Source organism: Mercenaria mercenaria, chromosome 5, assembly GCF_021730395.1.
Source record: "Mercenaria mercenaria strain notata chromosome 5, MADL_Memer_1, whole genome shotgun sequence".
NCBI lineage: Eukaryota > Metazoa > Mollusca > Bivalvia > Venerida > Veneridae > Mercenaria > Mercenaria mercenaria.
Window position 1 is genome coordinate 73,288,424 of NC_069365.1, and position 19,902 is coordinate 73,308,325.

General features: G+C 33.8%; 2 protein-coding genes across 2 annotated transcripts in view; one reads left to right on the forward strand and one right to left on the reverse strand.

Moving 5' to 3' along the window:
* Positions 1 to 5,913: 5,913 nt before the first annotated feature.
* Positions 5,914 to 8,546, forward strand: LOC128557368 (uncharacterized). The gene is made up of 2 exons (XM_053544685.1): positions 5,914 to 6,337; positions 8,455 to 8,546. The coding sequence occupies exons 1-2, from the start codon at positions 5,914 to 5,916 to the stop codon at positions 8,544 to 8,546; spliced, it is 516 nt and encodes a 171-aa protein (XP_053400660.1).
* Positions 8,547 to 18,763: 10,217 nt separating this feature from the next.
* LOC128557136 (CWF19-like protein 2) overlaps positions 18,764 to 19,902 on the reverse strand; it is a 65,421-nt gene continuing 64,282 nt past the window's right edge. The window contains exons 16-17 of the mRNA XM_053543948.1: positions 19,639 to 19,719; positions 18,764 to 18,901 (exon numbers count right to left, since the gene is read on the reverse strand). Of these exons, the coding sequence (XP_053399923.1) occupies positions 18,779 to 18,901; positions 19,639 to 19,719 (204 nt within the window). The 3' untranslated portion in view covers positions 18,764 to 18,778. The remainder of the gene's footprint in view (positions 18,902 to 19,638; positions 19,720 to 19,902) is intronic.

Sequence of the window (19,902 nt, forward strand, 5' to 3'; positions counted from 1 at the left end):
TGAAGATATCCCCAATAACACAAACGCGTCTTTATCTGGGGATCTAACTTGGATTTTCGCCTTTCGTATAGTGCTAGTAGTACTGATATGCATGCAATGAATATTATTCCTGTGTCTGCTTCTTCCTTTGTATATAAACAGTGGTAGAGTTGAGCTTGAACTTTGTTCCCATCTTCACTTGTGAGTAAATAACAGTTTTCACCATTGACAAAATGCAGTTATTTTCTTCTTCATCTTTGATGCATAGGAATCAATTTTTCATTGTTCAAAAATTAGATTGATCAACTGTGTTTTGTAACTGACACTTACAGTCCTCAGTCGATCAAATCATATCAGCGTGGAAGACGTAGATCTTCTCCAAAATTCTTACTTGTCAGGAGTGAAAATCAAAGTACCATGTGATTGAAAAGCATTCATGTCAAATAGTGAAAACAAAACACAAGCTGTCTTAGGTAGTTGACTTCGGCTACGTCTTGGAATGTTGCAGGGATGGTTACTTACTAAGCTTTGCAGCAGGGTGTTACTGTCAATCAACAAAACAATGTCATCTTTTTTTGGACGGCTTCAGCTTTTACATAGTGAAGTAGTTTTGACTTGTCTGTTTTCATTGGAATTGCAGTCGCAGTGGCTATAACGACCAGGGGATAGGTCCTAGAGGAAAAGAAAGTGTCGATTCTAGATTTATGTTGGGATGAACAGCCAAAAGTACCAACTGTTCATACAGTTACGTTCTGCTCTTATCTGTAGTATCTTGTTTTGAGTATTTTAACTTCAGCTGTGGCAAATGTTTTGAGTTTTCTTCCCTTAATCTGCTCTTAATGGGGTCTTGAAAAGGAACTGATTTTTCAGTCAATCTTCTTTTGGTAATCCGTCCATTGTCTTTTCACGACACTTAGTAATTCTCATCTTTGCTGATTATTCAGCCTGGAATGGGTTCGTGAAGGATTTTATGCCATCATAACCCCATTAATTTCTTCTTCACTCCTGCGTATTTGAGTAGGTTATACGTATTTGTGTTGGGGCATATCTTCTCTGTGTATTTCTGCATTCTGAAGTGTTGCTTCAACATACCTGGCTCTGTCATGACGTGTCATGCACCAGTGGACATATGCAGCATAGTTTCTACTGAAACCAAGTATGCCAACATCAGACTTTGCATGTCTGTTACTTGTCTGATCTGTAATGATATCTACAGCATTTCTCAATGCTAGTACAGAAGTGCTAGATACACTGAAATCATTACTTCGGAGTAGCTTTTCTGTACCTGGATCAATATTCATCAATGTCAACAGGTAAACGAGGAGGTAGCGGGCATCAATATTGAGATCAAATGCGAGGAACAAAGAGCACAGTTTTTACAGAGATGCTGTATGTAAAACAAAAGCATAAATCTGTGTTGCTTTGATGAGCAACAACATCAAGTGAATTATGTCTACATACATTAACCAAAAGTAAGCAGTGTTGCCACTTCCACCTTTTCTGATTTCTGATTTGAACTGCCCATGTCTGTTGAAATATTCTTCAAAGTCAGGAGAGTTATTATTTTAAACACCTTTGCATGGACTTTCAGTTCGTTTCTGTAATATTAGTTTCTTCTGAAATGCTTTCATTGCGGGGTTTTGTCTTCAAACTTGCATAGAAGCAAACGCTCAAGAGCTTCCTTCCAGTCCTGTGTACATTTAGGGTATAGTTGTAGCGTTTACCTGGTGATAATTTATCGAGTGAACCACTAGAAAAAAATCCTGATTCTATTACAAGTTCTGTAAGCATTTTCCTTCATTTATTTTCTTATATATATCAAATATAGAGCAGATTGTGTGGAACACACCCATTCTAACAATTATGTTATCAACTCCATCTACAGAACCAAAGAATATGTCTTCTTAGCAACAGCCGAGCCACACGTCACTATAATATATTTCTGGCAAACTTCATTACTTGCATCTACTGACGTTTTTATCAAATGCTGGACTGTAGTATTATCATTGATTGAATAATTCGAAGGTGCCATATATATGAAGCAAGTCTGAGCACTCACTCTCTGCAAATCATTTCACACATTTGTAATTTAATTTATCTATTTATTTATTTCATTTCATTTCATTTTCCCCTCAAATAAATCAGTTTCATTTCACATGAAAAATGATTTTTTGTAAATTTTGATTGTAAATTCAGTTTGAAGAAAACTATATATGATTTATGTAATTAGTAATTTTCGTTACATAGATCTATATTTTGTAATATATTTATATGTTTTAAAATATATAGTACACATTTATGGAATTTGTACATGTTACATATCTGTTTAAACAAAATATTTTACAATATCCCAAATATTTTTCGACTTTTTTTTAGAAAAAAATAATTATTATAAAAAAATTGTCAACATTATATTATTTCATCTTCTTTACTATACATTATCGCCTATTTTTCGTAATAATTAGAAATATCTGACAATTGATATAATTATATCAAGCTCACGTCTGTTATAACCACAACCTCTTATCATAACACTTTTGACATAGACACTTCAAATAGAATATAAAACCATATAGTTATATTTTCTATTTTCGTTACAATTTTTAGTAACGTACATTTGATAACGTAAAGCACATGCCTATAAGTGTCAATTTTACCTGCAAAATGCAAATCTGTATATTCTGTCTTTATATAATGACATATTGTGTAGCTAGTAAACCATTTATGGCTAATTGCAGTGCAAGTCAGTACTTTCTAGAAATTATTAATGGTAACGTATAAGGTAGGCTGTAACGTAAAAAGAACCCAACTGCCAGATGGCAGAATTTCTGGAATGATAGCTCATATTATATAGTTTAAGAAAATCATAGTGTAGAAATATCCCTAGAGGCGGGATGGGGGTTATTGTCAGCTCAAGGTCTATTTATATGCATAAACATTGACTTGAGTCAATGATTCCAAAGGACTAGAACGTTTAACAACACCGAGTTAATACTGTTCTCGCAAACTTAAAACTGATACCCGCAGAATTAACCCGCTATACGGTAACTTGGTTTAAATGAGTCTGATAATGAGAGGTGAAGAAATTTGAAACACCCTCACGCCTTCTGGCATCACCTTACGCGGACTTTTGTATACATAAACATTGATTTGAGCCATGATTCCAAAGGACTAGAACGTCTAACAACACTGCGTAAATTATGCTCTCGCAATCTTTTATTGATGCATTTAAGTGTTTCCATTGTAAAATTTTATGGAACCCTACATACTCATCTGATTTGTCACAAATATTAAAGTTCATGTGAGCACATGCGGCATCATTCCACATGCCGTTTTTGTTGTAGATAACCACACAGTTCTCAATCTCATGATTGACGTTTGTAGCCGTTGGCTCCCCAGGTGACCAACTGGTAACGCTTAGCTTTGCCATGCTTGTCATCCATACCCAGGTCCCCTCTTCGTTCACATCACTAAGTCCGATCTAGTAGTTCTTGTAAAAAGAACAAACAATTAACAGCGTTGATAAATATCATAAATATTACGTTTTTTCAGTTTTCAAAGAATTACGACGAGTTATCGAAAAGAAATATTCTAAAGGAAACATTGAAAACAATGGAAATGTTTTTTATATTTGTCAGTTGTTTGTTTGTTTGCTTGTTAGTTTTATAAACTGACACAATCTGTTCGCGTGGCGAGTCGCAAGCTTAATAGTAAAGGGTGATCGTCGGTGCCGAGCTAAACCCTATTTCATTCACTAATAGATACTTTGATAAAGTCATCGGCCTTGGATATAATAATATTTATTTTTGATCAATTAAACATCATGGTATCTTCTAGGAAACGGTTCATACAATTTTGATATAACTAATTACCAAATCAATAGTAGCACACCCGCTTAGCTCAGTAGAGAGAGCGTTGGTCTACGGATTGCGGGGCGCGAGTTCGATCCCTGGGCGGGGCGCATGTTTTTCGTGACGATTTGATAAAAGACATTGCTTCTAAAATCATTCGATCTCCATGCACCTCTGATAATTCATGTGGGGAGCTGGCAGTTAATTGCAAAGAACAGGTTTATACTGGCACAGAATCCAGGAACACTGGTTTGGTTAACTGCCCGCGGTTATAGTGCATATTTTCTGACCTGGCGGAGATATTTTTAGTACAGGCTGTGCCATTAAAATCAATAGGTAACTTGGTGCATATCGTATTTATTCGTACAGAATGAAACCAAACTAATGATGTAGCCGATTACCCTAAATTAAATAATAGAATGACCCATTGATGACCTTTCTATAAATATTTCGGCCAGGTCAGAAAATATGCACTATACTTTACTGAAATACTGTTGAAAAACGTCGTTAAACCCAAAACAAACAATCATAATAGTACTCCCATTGATCCCCACTGCTTCAAACATCAAAATTTCCTAACATAAATTCCTACTCGACAAAATGCTTTTTAATTGTTAATTGTAACATTTCGAAGTCATAAATACAGTAGTAGTGTTAAAGCCATTGATTTTCAACATTCGTAAATCGTTATTTTTTGTTTAACAGTTTATAAGGACATGGCATTTAATTAGGCTATAAATAACGTGAAACTGACACAAACTATGACACTATTTACCAAGGCTTACAAGATACTTAAAATGCTAAACAATAGAAACATAGTAAAAGAAGTAGACGGTCTTGAAGCCGAGTTCATTATCTCAGATTCCGACAAACACACGAAAAATTTAATGAGGCTTTCTACATTCAAGCGTTAACCTACATCCTGATATATTAACTTGGCTGCTGATAAAGTTGTCCTCTGTTGATATATATATATCCTGCGAACTTTAACCCTTATATATAAATATAAAATGAGTTTTGAAGTGCGAGTCCATGATTTATTAATTGGATACAAGTGTATGGTCTATTTAAACGTATAATTGTAAATCAAATTAAGTATGAAGTAAAATAATTCCTGAATCATTACGTCAGTACCGCAAAATTTTGTGAAAATATTAGTTTTAACACAGGACGTTTTGACCTCTATAATTTGCATATAAAGGTCATATATATATATTAGATAGCACCCAGATGAATCGGAATGCTCATACTTAAAGTTTAATAAAGTCATTGTCTCCAGGCATTAACATTTCGGCCCTCATTAACCGTTTTCAGGGGCAAAAACCACATTACTAGATAACAAGAGCTCGTAGAACACGAACTGCATCCCCGATGTATTCAGTAAATGCACAAGGAACAGAAATTATTTGGGCACTGGAAGATTGACGTACTGACCTCAAATCAATTATTATGGGTCATTTACCAGTTATAAGTGAACTCCGTATCAAATGTGATCTTAGACCAAAGCACTCTCTAATTATTTGGCAAAAATGTTTTACTTTTCGGGATCAGTGTGACTTTGACCTTTCACCTACTGACCTCAAAACCAATAGCGGTCATCTACTGGTCATGCCCAAACTTGATATCAAGTTTGAATATCCTAGACTAAAGCATTCTTGAGTTATTATCTGGGATCTGTTTTTTATTTCAAGTTATCGTCCGGAAACGGTTTAACTGTTCTGGGTCATTGTGACCTTGACCTTTTGATCAGCTTACATCTTCTGTGCAAATTACTAACCAGTGAGGAATGTAATGTATAATTTACAATAATTGCGTATATATATCAAAATGTACAACGCGCTTTTTATTTGAATATGCATTCGGGGTGTTTAAAATTGACTTGTCACTTCATTTCATTACTCAATATTTGATTAGGTTTTGCGCTGCATCGACATGCATTTTATTGATATGTCAAACTTTGTATTTACACTCGCGGTCAAAATAATCATTCTGAAGATTAACGCCATGACCTTTTAAAAACTTAATGATAATTCATTTCATTATAATATCAGAAAATAATTAAAAGTATAAAAGTTAGAAGAAAATGGCGCGTTGCAATGTGGATTTACCCCACGACAAGGATTCCCATTTATTCGTGTGTTATGAAAGCAATAAAATAAATGAAGTGCGTTTGCTCGTGGACAATCTGGAACAGAATGGGATAAAGTGTTGTTATTATGAACGAGATTTTACAGCGGGATGTTCTATAATGGAAAATATGTACAGAGCTATCACGAAGAGCATGAATATGCTCGTAGTTCTATCTCAGGAGTTTATAAACAGTGTATACTGTTTACACGAATTAGACGAAGCACTGAATCTTAAAATCAAAGGAGATTACAATCTTATCCCTGTGAAGATTGAACCTTGTGTAATTCCGGAATGTATCCGACATTTAACGTATATTGACGCAGAAGAGGAGATAGAAACAGCACATACAAAGGTTATTGACTCTATAATTAACAAAGGTATGTATTGTTAAGCAGTAACTGTTTTATTTGATCTTATTTCATTGTCGTATATAATTGTTGATGTAAGTATTACGTCTTCTGTACTTGTGTACCGTTTTGTTTTTCTTTTATGTTTGCTGCAGATATTAATAAAACATGTGAAACGATCATTTGAAAGCATAGAATGCAACCAAGCAACATAATAGCAGATCCGGTTTGACTGAATCTGTTCATGAGAGGTAATGAAATTTACAACACCACTCATGCCCATGATTTTCATAAGCACTTTAACTGTGATAAGTACATTTGTACAATGGTAGGTAATGCTTTTCTTTGTTTATAAATACTAGTTATATATTTTTCTTCTGTCTACAAGAGATAGTCATTCGACTTCTTTTCACAATTTTTGAGTGGAAACTGTCTTAATAAATCCGTAAAACTATGTATGTAGTAGCTTCATATTATTACTTTTCTTACGTTTCGTTCAAATATTTGACACAGTTATATCGTATGTTTCATGCATAAGCACATTTGTAGTCTGAAAATATCTTAATTAAGTATTTGCCCTTTTAGTACTAAACTGAGTTATTTGAACTGTTTGATTGGGACTAGTCTGTTTCCATTGATATTTCTGGGATACATGTACATGTTGCACGCAAACAAATGCCAGAAATGTAAAATGAAAGATACAATATATTGCATTTTTTTTTTCGTTTTGTGTATGGAATACTTCGTAAATTTGGTAAATATTCGGAGTTTTTAATACATATTGTTACGACTCAGGGGTGTTGTGGAGAAGGGTAGGCTAGGCGTACTGAAGAACTCTGGGTAAACTTTACTCAAGTAGTCGATAAGGCAAATAAGGTATAGCATTGATTCAGTATACCGTAAAACTAACTAAACCAGATAAACTATAAGACTTAGGATAACAATTCATGATGTTAATTAATGTTTATATATTATTCTCCAGAAAATACAGGTGAAGTCAACACATTAAACAAATGCATCTCACTGATATCAAATGTAATCACAAATTTCATTCTTCTTGATAATAGTTGTATTCGTTTATTGATGATTAAAATTTGTCAGTATAAGTACAAACTTACATTTCAAATAAGATTAAGACCGTCCCGGCTTTCCATAGTTTACAGGTAGCATAGTGAGTTACAATGAATTTAAAAACAAAACAATACTGCGTTCTCTCACAAGTACAAAATGCAAGATTCAATATCCATCTGCTTTTAGATTAATCTACTTCTGACTGATCCGGCGTTCCATAACATGTACATATTGACGCGGATATAAAGACAATGTTCAGCAACAGAAATTCCCTCTATAAGGTATGTCAATACTCAGGACAAAGCCATTAATTTACTTTAATTTTAATTAGTAATAAATATGTAAATACATCTGTGCAAATAAAACACTGACTGTAGGTAAAAATTGCCTGTACAAATGTTACTATATGTTGTATCAAAAGGGCTTTTATAGACCTATTGCTTTTTATTACTATAACTTCTGATTGTAGAGTAACTTTCTTACATCTATGTTCAGCATAGTGTTCATTTTAGTGAAAATTTATTAAAACAAGCCATCTGAAAGCTTGGGCTGAAGTGAATGATGATGGCCAAAATCGGGCCCTTTTATAGTTTTCTGGAGAAAATGACCAAAAAAAGGTTACCAAAATAGTCAAAAAGGGTTATTTTGGGTAAATTGACCAAATGGTTAGTGACCTACGGGTCACAGTGACCTAAAACGTTAAACTCTATGCTGAACACTGCCATATCATAAAAAAATGGCGATTTTATGAAATGTAAAAATGAAAAGAACATCTAAATATGCACCATTGGGTTAACTCTAATGTGTTCAAGAGATTTAAACATCTTTGTAGATGACAACGATAATATATGTTGCTTAGTAAGAGAGGTAAAACGTTCAGCAATGCAATGCAAAAGATGCATATCCTATCAGGAAATGTGACAGATTCGGTGAGTTATCTGGAAAATAATGATGATTTACACAAAACTCAGATTGTACAAAAGGATGACGCTAATCTTGAACAAACATTTAAATACTTAAGATTATTTTTGCAAAGACTATAGTGATTCGCATTCTGGAAAATGTTACAAAATCAGGATTATATGTGAACCAGCCGAAACGGTTGTCTCTCGGTAAAAGTAAACAGAGTTCGGATAAGGTAACGAACATGGAGGTGTATAATATGTGATTGGTCTGTCATATTATGTAGATCAACACATATGTGTACAACTCTATGTTTCGTAAGTGTCAGCTTGCAAGAAAATGCCACTAAAATAGTTCAAATCAACAAAGGTATGTATAGTTCAAATTAACAAATGTATGTATTGTAAAGCAGTAACATTTTTATTTGATCTTATTTCATTGTCGTATATAATTGTTGATGTAAGTATTATGTCTTCTGTACTTATGTACCTATTTGTTTTCCTTTTATGTTTGATGCAGATATTAATAAAATCTGTGAGACGATCATTTGGAAGCATAGAATGCAACCAAGCAACATAATAGCAGATCCGGTTTGATTGAATCTGTTCATGTGAGGTAATGAAATGTACAACACCCCTCATGCCCATGATTTTCATAAGCATTTTATCTGTGATAAGTACATTTGTACAATGGTAGGTAATGCTTTTCTTTGTCTATTATGACTAGTTATATATTTTTCTTCTGTCTACAAGAAATACTCATTCGACTTCTTTTCACAATTTTTGAGTGGAAAATGTCTTAATAAATCCATAAAACTATGTATGTAGTAGCTTCATATTATAACATTTCTTAAGTTTCTTTCATATATTTGGCACAATTATATCGTATGTTTCATGCATAAGCACACTTGTAGTCTGAAAATATCTTAATTAAGTATTTGCTCTTTTAGCACTAAGCTGAGTTATTTGAACTGTTTGATTGGAACATGTCTGTTTCCATTGATATTTCTGGGATACATGTACATGTTGCACGCAAACAAATGCCAGAAATGTAAAATGAAAAATACAATACATCGCATTTTTTTGTTTTGTGTATGGAATACTTCGTAAATTTGGTAAATATTCGGAAAAAAACTATTTTGGAGTTTTTAATACATATTGTTACGACTCAATGGTGTTGTGGAGAAGGGTAGGCTAGGCGTAGTGAAGAACTCTGGGTAAACATTACTCAAGTAGTCGATAAGGCAAATAGGGTATAGCCTTGATTCAGTGTACCGTAAAACTAACTAAGCCAGAGAATCTATAAGACTCCGGATAACAGTAAATGATGTTTATTAATGTTTATATATCACTCTCCAGAAAATACAGGTGAAGTCAACACATTAAACAAATGCATCTCACTGATATCAAATGTAATCACAAACTTCTTTCTTCTTGATAATAAATGTATTCATTTTTTGATGATTAAAATCTGTCAGTATAAGTACAAACTTACTTTTCAAATAAGATTAAGACCGTCCCGGCTTTCCATAGTTTACAGGCAGCAAAACGAGTTACAATGAATTTAAAAACAAAACAATTCTGCGTTCTCTCACAAGTACAAAATGCAAGATTCAATATCCATCTGCCTTTAGATTAATCTACTTCTGACTGATCCGGCGTTCCATAACATGTACATATTGACGCGGATATAAAAAATGTTCAGCAACAGAAATTCCCTCTATCAGGTATGACAATACTTAAGACAAATCCATTAATTTACTTTAATTTTAATTAGTAATGAATATGTAAATACATCTGTGCAAATAAAACACTGTCTGTAGATAGAAATTGCTTGTAAAAATGTTACTATATGTTGTATCAAAAGGGCTTTTATAGACCTATAGCTTTTTATTACTATTAATTCTGATTGCAGAGTAACTTTCTTACATCTATGTTCAGCATAGTGTTCATTTTAGTGAAATTTATTAAAACAAGCCATCTGAAAGCTTGGCTAAAGTGAATATGAGGGCCAAAATCGGGCCTTTTTATAGTTTTCTGGAGAAAATGACCAAAAAAGGTTACCAAAATAATCAAAAAGGGTTATTTTGGGTAAATTGACCAAATGGTTAGCGACCTACGGGTCACAGTGACCAAAAGGTCACAGTGACCTAAAACGTTAAACTCTAGCTGAACACTGCCATATAAATAAAAATGGGCGATTTTATGAAATGTAAAAATGAAAAAAATATCTAAATATGCACCTTTGGGTTAACTCTAATGTTTCAGAGATTTAAACACTTTGTAGATGACAACGATAATAAAAGTTGCTTAGTAAGAGAGGTAAATAGCCAGCAATGCAATGCAAAAGATGCATATCCTATCAGGAAATTGTGACAGATTCGGTGATTTAAAACTGGAAAAATAAGATGATTACACAAAACTCAGATTGAACAAAAGGATGACGCTAATCTTGAACAAACATCTAAATACTTCAGATTATTTTTGCAAAGACTATAGTGATTCGCATTCTGGAAAATGTTACAAAATCAGGATTATATGTGAACCAGCCGAAACGGTTGTCTCTCGGTAAAAGTAAACAGAGTTCGGATAAGGTAACGAACATGGAGGTGTATAATATCCTTTCGGCTACCATAGCAGACTAATACGTACTATAAAAACGGGGGTCGCTATTACCGCTATCATACACCGACTGACTACCGCAGACGCCTAAAACGTACCAAACAAACGAGGGTCCAGATTACCGACACGTACAGCGTAGGACTACCGATTTTTTTAATTTTTCTTTGTATCTGGGGGAATTTGAATGCTTTTTATTTATTGCAGAATTTGATCTGAAGTGTAAATTTTCATTTATCTTATTAACAAAACGGTATAAAATCAGTTAAACTAATAAGTAAATCATTCAGTGATATACCAAAAAAATATTACGCAACAAATTACAGTCCCATAAAATTAAAAAAACAAAACCAAACTCCCCGTGCGCAATAATGTTAAAATCATTGTTATCGCAATTTGTTGATAAGAAAATCCTTTCAAAAATTTAAAGGGATCATTACACTCCAAAAATCCCCCATTAGTTTTGATGGTTGCTCGTCGCGGAAATTACCGAACTCAGTTTTTAAAACAATTAATTTAAACCAATTCTACGCTAACGTATTTAAGCTATTTTTACTACGTCTGCATTATGCGGCTCCGGCATTCTAAAGTATGAAAAACCACGGGCGCCACTGATCGTTTTGTAGACTTTCACCATTACTTTTCACTGTTGCACTACGGTTCCTGAATTTTTTCCATGAAATACAAAATATCACTGGGTAATCAGAAATAGTACATTTAACCCACTACGGCAGTAATAATTTTAAATTGTTTTGCAAAAGGGAACATACATATAACCACTGTGGAATTCTCTACAGAACGCTTCACGTTTTTAAAAACGCCGCACGGTAATACATATGCACAAAACGCTTCTTCCTTTTGCATACTAGACGGGGTAAATTTAATCCACTATGGAAGTAATGAACTTTTCAAATTAAAACTCGAACTTAGGTAAGAATTTTATTTAAATTATCCCAAAGAACACAATGGTAATTTTGACTTTGAGCTCCATGCATGATGCATTATAAAGCATGGATACCGGGAAATGCTTTAATAAAAGGAACATTATACAGTATACACATGGCCTTTGTATACTCAATTATTAATTTAAAGTCCGGTCCGTAATGTAGGAGATACATTCGTGCACTTGTAATCTCTGAATCCTCTCACTGACGGAGGGTCGCAGGTTCGAGCTGTCTACCGACTAGGATTTTTATGTGAGAAAGTAGGCAGTTGCTTACGGACTTTGGCGTCTAGTACTGGTCTTTCCCAGGAACGATGGTTATTGAACTGGCTGCCTGATATAACTGGAATAATGTTGAAAATGGCCGTAAATTCAAACAAAAACAGACTCTAGAATGATCTTTTTCCCAAAAACCGTACATGAATGTGCTTTAGGTGAAATGAGATCTTATAATTCTTCATTATATGATTAAACAATTGATCCCTTTAAGTGTGACTTAAAGAAAAAATCAAGGGAATACAGCTCCCCAACTGGGATACGCCAAATTTAAAATAAAATTTCTATTAATAAATTCAATTATTTTAAAAATCGTTTGAAAGCCCAGTAAGGCATAACAAACTAAGAAAAAGACATTTTTAGCTACTATAATAAGTTTTACCACAAGTGTCATTCGACATTTTGATTTTGTTTTGGCACTTGCATCGTATACACCAAAAAAACAGATTATGAATTTGAATAAATTAAAATGAACCTTATTAACGATAGTTGACGCGTTTACATGGTCCGATCCGCGACATAACTGGTAGGTGACTAAAAGAAAAAATGCAACAAAAACATCTTTAAACTGAAAATAATAAGATAAAAAAAATAAAATTAACAACTGAATGAAAACACAACAGTACAGGCAATCTCCTATGAACGGTATGAGTAAGAAGAATCATATATCAAATGCTACACAACCTGAACAACGTAATTTGGACTAAATTTTATGAGAGACAGTCACTTATAGTCCGATACGGAGAAACGGGTAGAAACTAAAAGTAAAACGTAAAAAGGCAAACAGAAACATTTGACAAAAAAAAAATATTCAAACGAAAGCAATTTTGTAAAAGATAAAACAGATGAGGATCATTCATTACTTAAAAATCATCGAAAAAGGGTAACATAGAGCAATGTAATTTTACACAAAAATTCACTAAAAGTCATGAAATAATTCCTGTTTTTGTTAAATTGTACTGTATCCGTTTAAACTGATAAGAATGAAACAAATTTTTGTCAAAAACTTACGACAAAACCGTTAATCTATATAAAAAGTATTTTTGAATAGCCGTCTAAAGGCAAGGGGGGGGGGAGGGCGGAAGGGGTAGGGAATTTAACATTGTAAGGGACGCATGGGAAAAATAAAAAGTCCAAAATTCACTGTGAAAACATGCACGTAGAAACTGTTTTAATAAGTTAGTTATGTGTCAATTTTAAAATATGCCCGGTTTGTATAAATTTTAAATTTTCTAATACCAAATTAAAAAAGTATCAAAATTCACAAGAAGCCAAACTTTATGACACATGTTTTTATTGAATTTCAAACTTAACTCTAAACACCTTTCCCTTGAGACAGCTCATATTAGAAAAGTATATTGCATGTAAAAATTTAATTATCAAAAGATGAATCAATCAAACTTCTCATTCGACTAAAAACATAACGTACAAATACACATAGTAAAATGTGTACACCATGTAATTTGTCACTAATCTTAGACACTGTCTGTTTCTTTCTCCAGTTTGTGCTTAATTTCCGCAAGTCAGACAGTCATTTCTTTTTCCCGTCGATTTCCAAGAAAATTTTTTGTTAGCATTTTAACGGGAGTTTTCTATTTTAATATGAAACCTTCCTGGGTAATTTTTTGAAACCCGGGTTATGTAGCTAAATTGAAGGAAGGGGTTTCTTATTAAAATGTAGTAATAAAGACTAAAACAAAACGTATCAAATTAATCATTTAGTGATTTGCAATGGTTATATATACAAAAATCGATTTTCTGGAGTTCCAATTTTTCTTTTTGTTGCCCTAAGTTTTACGGGCGTTTTTGGATTGGAGGCTGTATGGACTTGTCCTTTAGTTTGCCAATCCCAGTTCTGGACGCATGATAAAGAAAGAAGCATTCCCTGAAAGTATTAATTAAAAGACACGGGGATTAACCCTGAAAATAGATGACAAATATTTTATGTAAGCAAGACATTTTGATTTCAACTACAATTATTGCACAACTTTTCTGGAACTGGCTTTTTTTACTTAAGGGCTGGTTTCTCGAAATAAATTTATCCTGTATAAATGTACTAAGAAAATTAAAACCCGTTAAGAGCAATCGAATATATAATGCAAACACAGACTTTTTTCCCCTTCTGACATGCTTAAAATATTTTCGAGAAATTTTACCCAGAGCGATAATTTGAGTACATTTTTGGATTTGAGCGACTTGTTGACTCAGACCCAATTTAAATACATGGAGTAAAAACAGTACGTTGCGTAACAAAGCAATGACTCAATAACACCATGAAATCTTTAAAACACTCATTTGATCAATATAACTTTTTTATAAGAAGAGTATTGTTATACCTTGTAAATTGTTCTACACTGCTACAACCAAATGATGACGTTGGTGTTCGGAGACCACCGGCGGTCTTAGTTTCTTCATACTGCAAAACGACAAGCAAATTTTTTTCGCCCTGACATTGAGATAATTTCATTGAGTCGCAAACCTCGGTCAATGGTATCAAATACCTACGTTTGTTTGGATTTCCTAATTCCTGAACGGTAACATTTCCCTACTCAAACACCATGTTTCCATCTTTGAATTGACGTGTCATATGCTGTCCTTTGTTTATTTTTACTAACCGAAACCAGGAAAATTTTAAAGTATTACATGTATTTCATTTAAACCTGCCGAAACACCTTTGTCGACTAAAATTCTGTGTTTCAAATCATATGGCAAGAATTTTCGCCCTTATTAAAAGACCCACAAAGAGTTGACTGGCAAGAACGCCTGTGCCAAAGGGAAAGTGTCCCAGAAGCACAACGGTTCAACCAGATAGTTCAACGACCTTTCCCCGTTAGTTTCTACTTCTTTTTTCCCCTCTAATAAAAACTTTAAACTTCCAAAGATATGCAGAAACGCATCTGCTAAAACGAATATTTTAAAGCCTCTCTTTAATACATACTATTAACTAAATGTTTATCTATTTATCTTTTTATACTGCATCACTCCTCTTTACAAGTAATACGTGCAGCTGCGCGTCAGTTTCAAGAATTTTAAAAGTAGAATGGACCCGAGAATATAAGTAATACCCGATGTAATTGCAAGCAATGAATACAGTTTTATAGTGTTAAAAACAAGAAGGATTTACAGATAAAAGCAATTTAAAGAAACAGGTCCAATCATGTTAAGGGGACGCAACTTTGAAAAATTTGAAAAAAGTGGGTGGGTATTATAAAATTTAAACCTGCAAAAAAGTACAAGGTTTTGGTAAATGAAATGAATAAAGTTTTAACCCGTTATAAGAAAACAAAGGATTGCTCACTAAAATAAAAATGAAAAAACTGAAACAAGAAAGTTATTGTTGAATTACATAAACTTCTTTGTACATTTAAAGTCAACAATTTAAAACTTTTTGGTGCAAAAATATAGTGCTTCACTTTTTCCAAACATTTAATCAATGTCCAAAAGATTCTAATTTAAAGAAAGAATGTGAAATAAGTTTACTGTCTTGCTATTCATTTGGCTATGTGAGCTAAAACACATTTTTAGTTTGTTTACAAAGTAGTGCATAAGAAAAGATACGGTGGGCAAGGAATGCCACATTACAAAACTAAAAGAGAATTTCCCCTTAATACATTAACATTTATCATTACAGAAGTCTAGTGGCTTTCAAAAAGGCCTAGAAATGTTGCCATTATTAATTTTTAACTTGGTATTCATGAATGCAAGCACTTAAATACAAAACCATTCAACAAACTTTTTAAAAGTACTGTCTTAAAAAACCCTAAAATAAGGTATGAAATTTTGTGAGAGGTCCGACAATGGTATATGTGCAAAAGCAACATTCTAATCTTGTTCACAAAAGTTACTAATACACAGCAGGAATGTCAATGATCAAAAAATGGACGAATAAACAGTTATCCTCATTTAATGTCATTAAATTTGTCCTTGAATTTCTCCACCATACTTTTTATAACTCTGTTTGCACGAGTTGCACGAGAATGCTGTCATTCACGTAAAAAAATGGGGTCAAATAAGTTTTAAATGCAATATCAAGTAAACGAAATTAATGGATTAATGCAGTTCAAGATAAACTTTATCTCATAACGTAACGAACATGTATAATGTTGTAACAACAACTTTTCTTACACTAAATTTAAGTCAGTCGGTTTATAAGTGACTTTATCGATTTTATTTTTGTTTTGTTATTGTTGCAAAAGTATAACGGAATGCCTCACAACTGAAGCGGAAACCAGTTTGATGCCAAAGTATCCCCTGTAGGGAATTTTTTGACAAATGTCCACAGAAATTAAATAATTTTCTAATATTAAAGACGAATAACTGAATAGGATTATAATTTATAAAAATTATAATCATCGACATGTTTTTTTTAAAAAACGTACACGTGCGACACCTAAGTTTGTCTCCCGTTGTTTATTAGAGTTACCTTTCGTCCGGCGCAATAATACATTTGCAGTGAATCGCCGAGAAGTCGTGGGAAAATTAAAAACCATGTAAACAAACTAAAATTAAAACCCCCTTTTCAAGATGAATTTCAAGTGATCGGCATTATGCATTTAACCCACCTGACCTGTGTAGCAACTTAGATAACTGTTCTAAGGTATTCATTGTGTAGAATGTCATGTTATGCCCTTGCAATGCTAATCCCCCTCTGATTTTTTGTTTACATTTTTATCAATGAGAAAAATGGGGTCCATCCAGAGATGAAAGACGTGGCGTTAAATTTTTACATGTTTAAAGCAAACCTGGTGTGTTAGAAAGAAAATCTCATCCCTTCAACATTATTTGGAACACTGTTATTGTAAAAAACCTTTTTTTTCCTTATACAAAAGCTTAAAAATTTTGTGTTGAATGTACTTTCACAAACACCTCTGTTTCCATTACATTCAAGTACCACATCCTATCCACAAAATACTGAAAATTACAGGTGTCCATCAGTAAATTAAATCAGTTTAGGAATATGTATTTTATTTTCCCACCATCAATTCTTTAATATGCACCCCTTCCGCATTGCTGTAAAGAACTGTGAATGTAGCAATATGCGTCCCCTTAAGCATTGTGTGCAAGTTTGGTTACACCCTGCCTAAACTGGTTCAGGTTTGGGGCTTGCACAAGTTGTACTGGAAGGGAATTCCAAAGCACTATGGTGCCTGGAAAAAAGAGTACTTATAGTAAACAGGGAGTGAGATCTAGGTATAGGAGTGGGATGCAAATGTCTTGTAGACGGGATTGGGGAGGGGGGGGGGCTGACTAGGGAGGAAGTGGTACAGCAACCAAACCACTCACAAATAATTTCCACAGTAGACGTTTGCAGGAAGAACGAATTTTTAATGTAGTACCGCAGTGTAGTTTACTCGTCCTTACTAAGAACTATAGTAGACATTTTGTGAGAAACTTGAATTTTAAGGCAGTGCCATAGTGTAGTTATACATAAAAATGAAAATTAAGTACACTTCCACAGTGCTGAGAAAGTTACCCTGCGAAAGGATTATACAGTAATCAAAACTTATCCTGTAACATTAATTATTCCCCCATTACCACAGTAGTTTAATGCAGGCATGCGAAACCAGAGAGAGTGCCGCAGCGTATTAATACATATTCACACAAAACAGCATGTACTGCCACAGTGATGCAACGGCCGTTTAAATAGTGACTTTTAATAAAAACATTAACGTTTGTTTTAAACTGCATATAAATACCATAGTAAAACAACTGCAGGAATCAAGAAACTATAAGTTGTGCCACAGTGTAGATATACCAAACCACACAATGTACAAACTAACCATAGTGTAGCAACCGTTTACATAAAAAATACCCCAGTATAAAAATGATATATATTTTTGTTAAAATTTCCTTCTATTTCAATTGCGAAAAAATACAATTCACCCAAATACTGCATTACGCTATGGAAATGACACCCCCATATTTTTGGTACGTATTAGTCGTCTGCGGTAGCCCGCCTGCAAAACATAGCGGTAATGGAGAACCCCAAAAATATAGTCTGCATTTGGCGTCTCAGGTAGTGCGTCGGTGTACGATAGTGGTAGTCGAAAGGATATGTGATTGGTCTGTCATATTATGTAGATCAACACATATGTGTACAAGTCTATGTTTCGTAAGTGTCAGCTTGCAAGAAAATGTCACTAAAATAGTTCAAATCACAGCAAAGATCAATGACTAAGCTCATAAAACAAGAAAATGGTAAGTCCCCATTATTCGAGGCGTTACAATATCTCTACTATGGTGCATCTTTATTGAAAATCCTAGGGTCCGTGAAAATGTTAAATTTCAATGTCAACGAAATGCCATTATGCAAAATTATATATCATTTTTAAGTACACGTCTAGAAAACATCTGTTATTATGGGATAACCTGTTCTCCACAAGTAACTGCCAACTTCTAATTATGAACCAGAAATTGAGAACGTATGATAGAGACATAATGATCTTTTCAAATCGCCTCGGAGACAAACCCCTCGACCAAGGATCGACCACAACAGGTGGTCTATCAAAGGAACAATCTATGTAAGGAACGGTAATGGCGTAATACAGCCTTTTTCAAACCGGGTAAATGAAATTAATACAAACAGATGACAACGGCTATCTAACTATTTGTTATTACTAGAATTTAAGAAACATTGAGGAGACATACTTCGAATGTATTTTATCTATAACAAAAACTTACCTTTCCAAAGTAATATGGAAACCTGAATTCATCTTCTATCACATGTGCAAATCCTCCCTGATTACCGAAGTCTACCGCAAAATATGGAAATCCTTTTGGAACCTGCATGAAGAGCAGATAAAAAACAACCTCAACTAATATAATGTTGATTTCTATTGAATCCAATGATTGCAAGTAAGGCTTCACATCTGAGAAAATGCCCAGTCTATGAAGAACAGAGTAAACAAGAAGCTGGGTTCAATAAACGCTTGATGCCCCCTGTGGCATCCTTGTCGATACCTAAGTCCAAAACGAGGTCCAGTTCAAGGTCATGGTCAAACTGAGGTCAGGTGATGTCTGAAGATGGGGAATGGTCACAGGTTACATCTGTATTAGTATCAAGTCATTCTAGTAAGGGGTATTGATGCTAGACGAAACGGTCCCATTTCAACCTCGTACGGACAGACGGACAAACGAACGGACAGGACAATCACTATATGCCTCTAGCATCAGTAGATGCAGGGGGCATAAAAATATTCTTTTGCTTAATCATTTTTCCAAGATAAGTTGCAGTCTCAAGTTTTATACATACTTCAATAAAGGAATGTACATATTCTTCATGAGTTACAGCTTTTTTAATGATTTTCTTGTATAAGTAAATCTATTCCTGGAGAAAACTGCCAGTTTGCAAATTTAAGGTAACAGTCATGAATGGATTTTTTACAAATCTTGCCACGAATGATTCAATTAAACTTTGTCATACCAGAATGATACAAATTCACTACATATAAGTATGAAGCAATTATCAGAAGATTTTCTTGGTCTAAAATATAATCTTAACCACTGTAAATGATACATACGGAGTGTCTGATATCTTTCTGACTGAGATCAACAACTTTCTTGTTCTGGGACCATTCGCTCTCACTTTCCTGTATGGCTTTCTGAAAAGGAAGTAAAGGACACGAAATTAGTTCCAACAACTTCTCTACATCAATCAAAGATGGAGTGTGAATATTTTAGATGTAAATATATAGTCTTCAATCTTGAGGAAGAGCACATTCCTCATCCCAGGTTCCTACCTGCAATCTCCAGACTAATAATTATATAATTATGTGCATGAATAT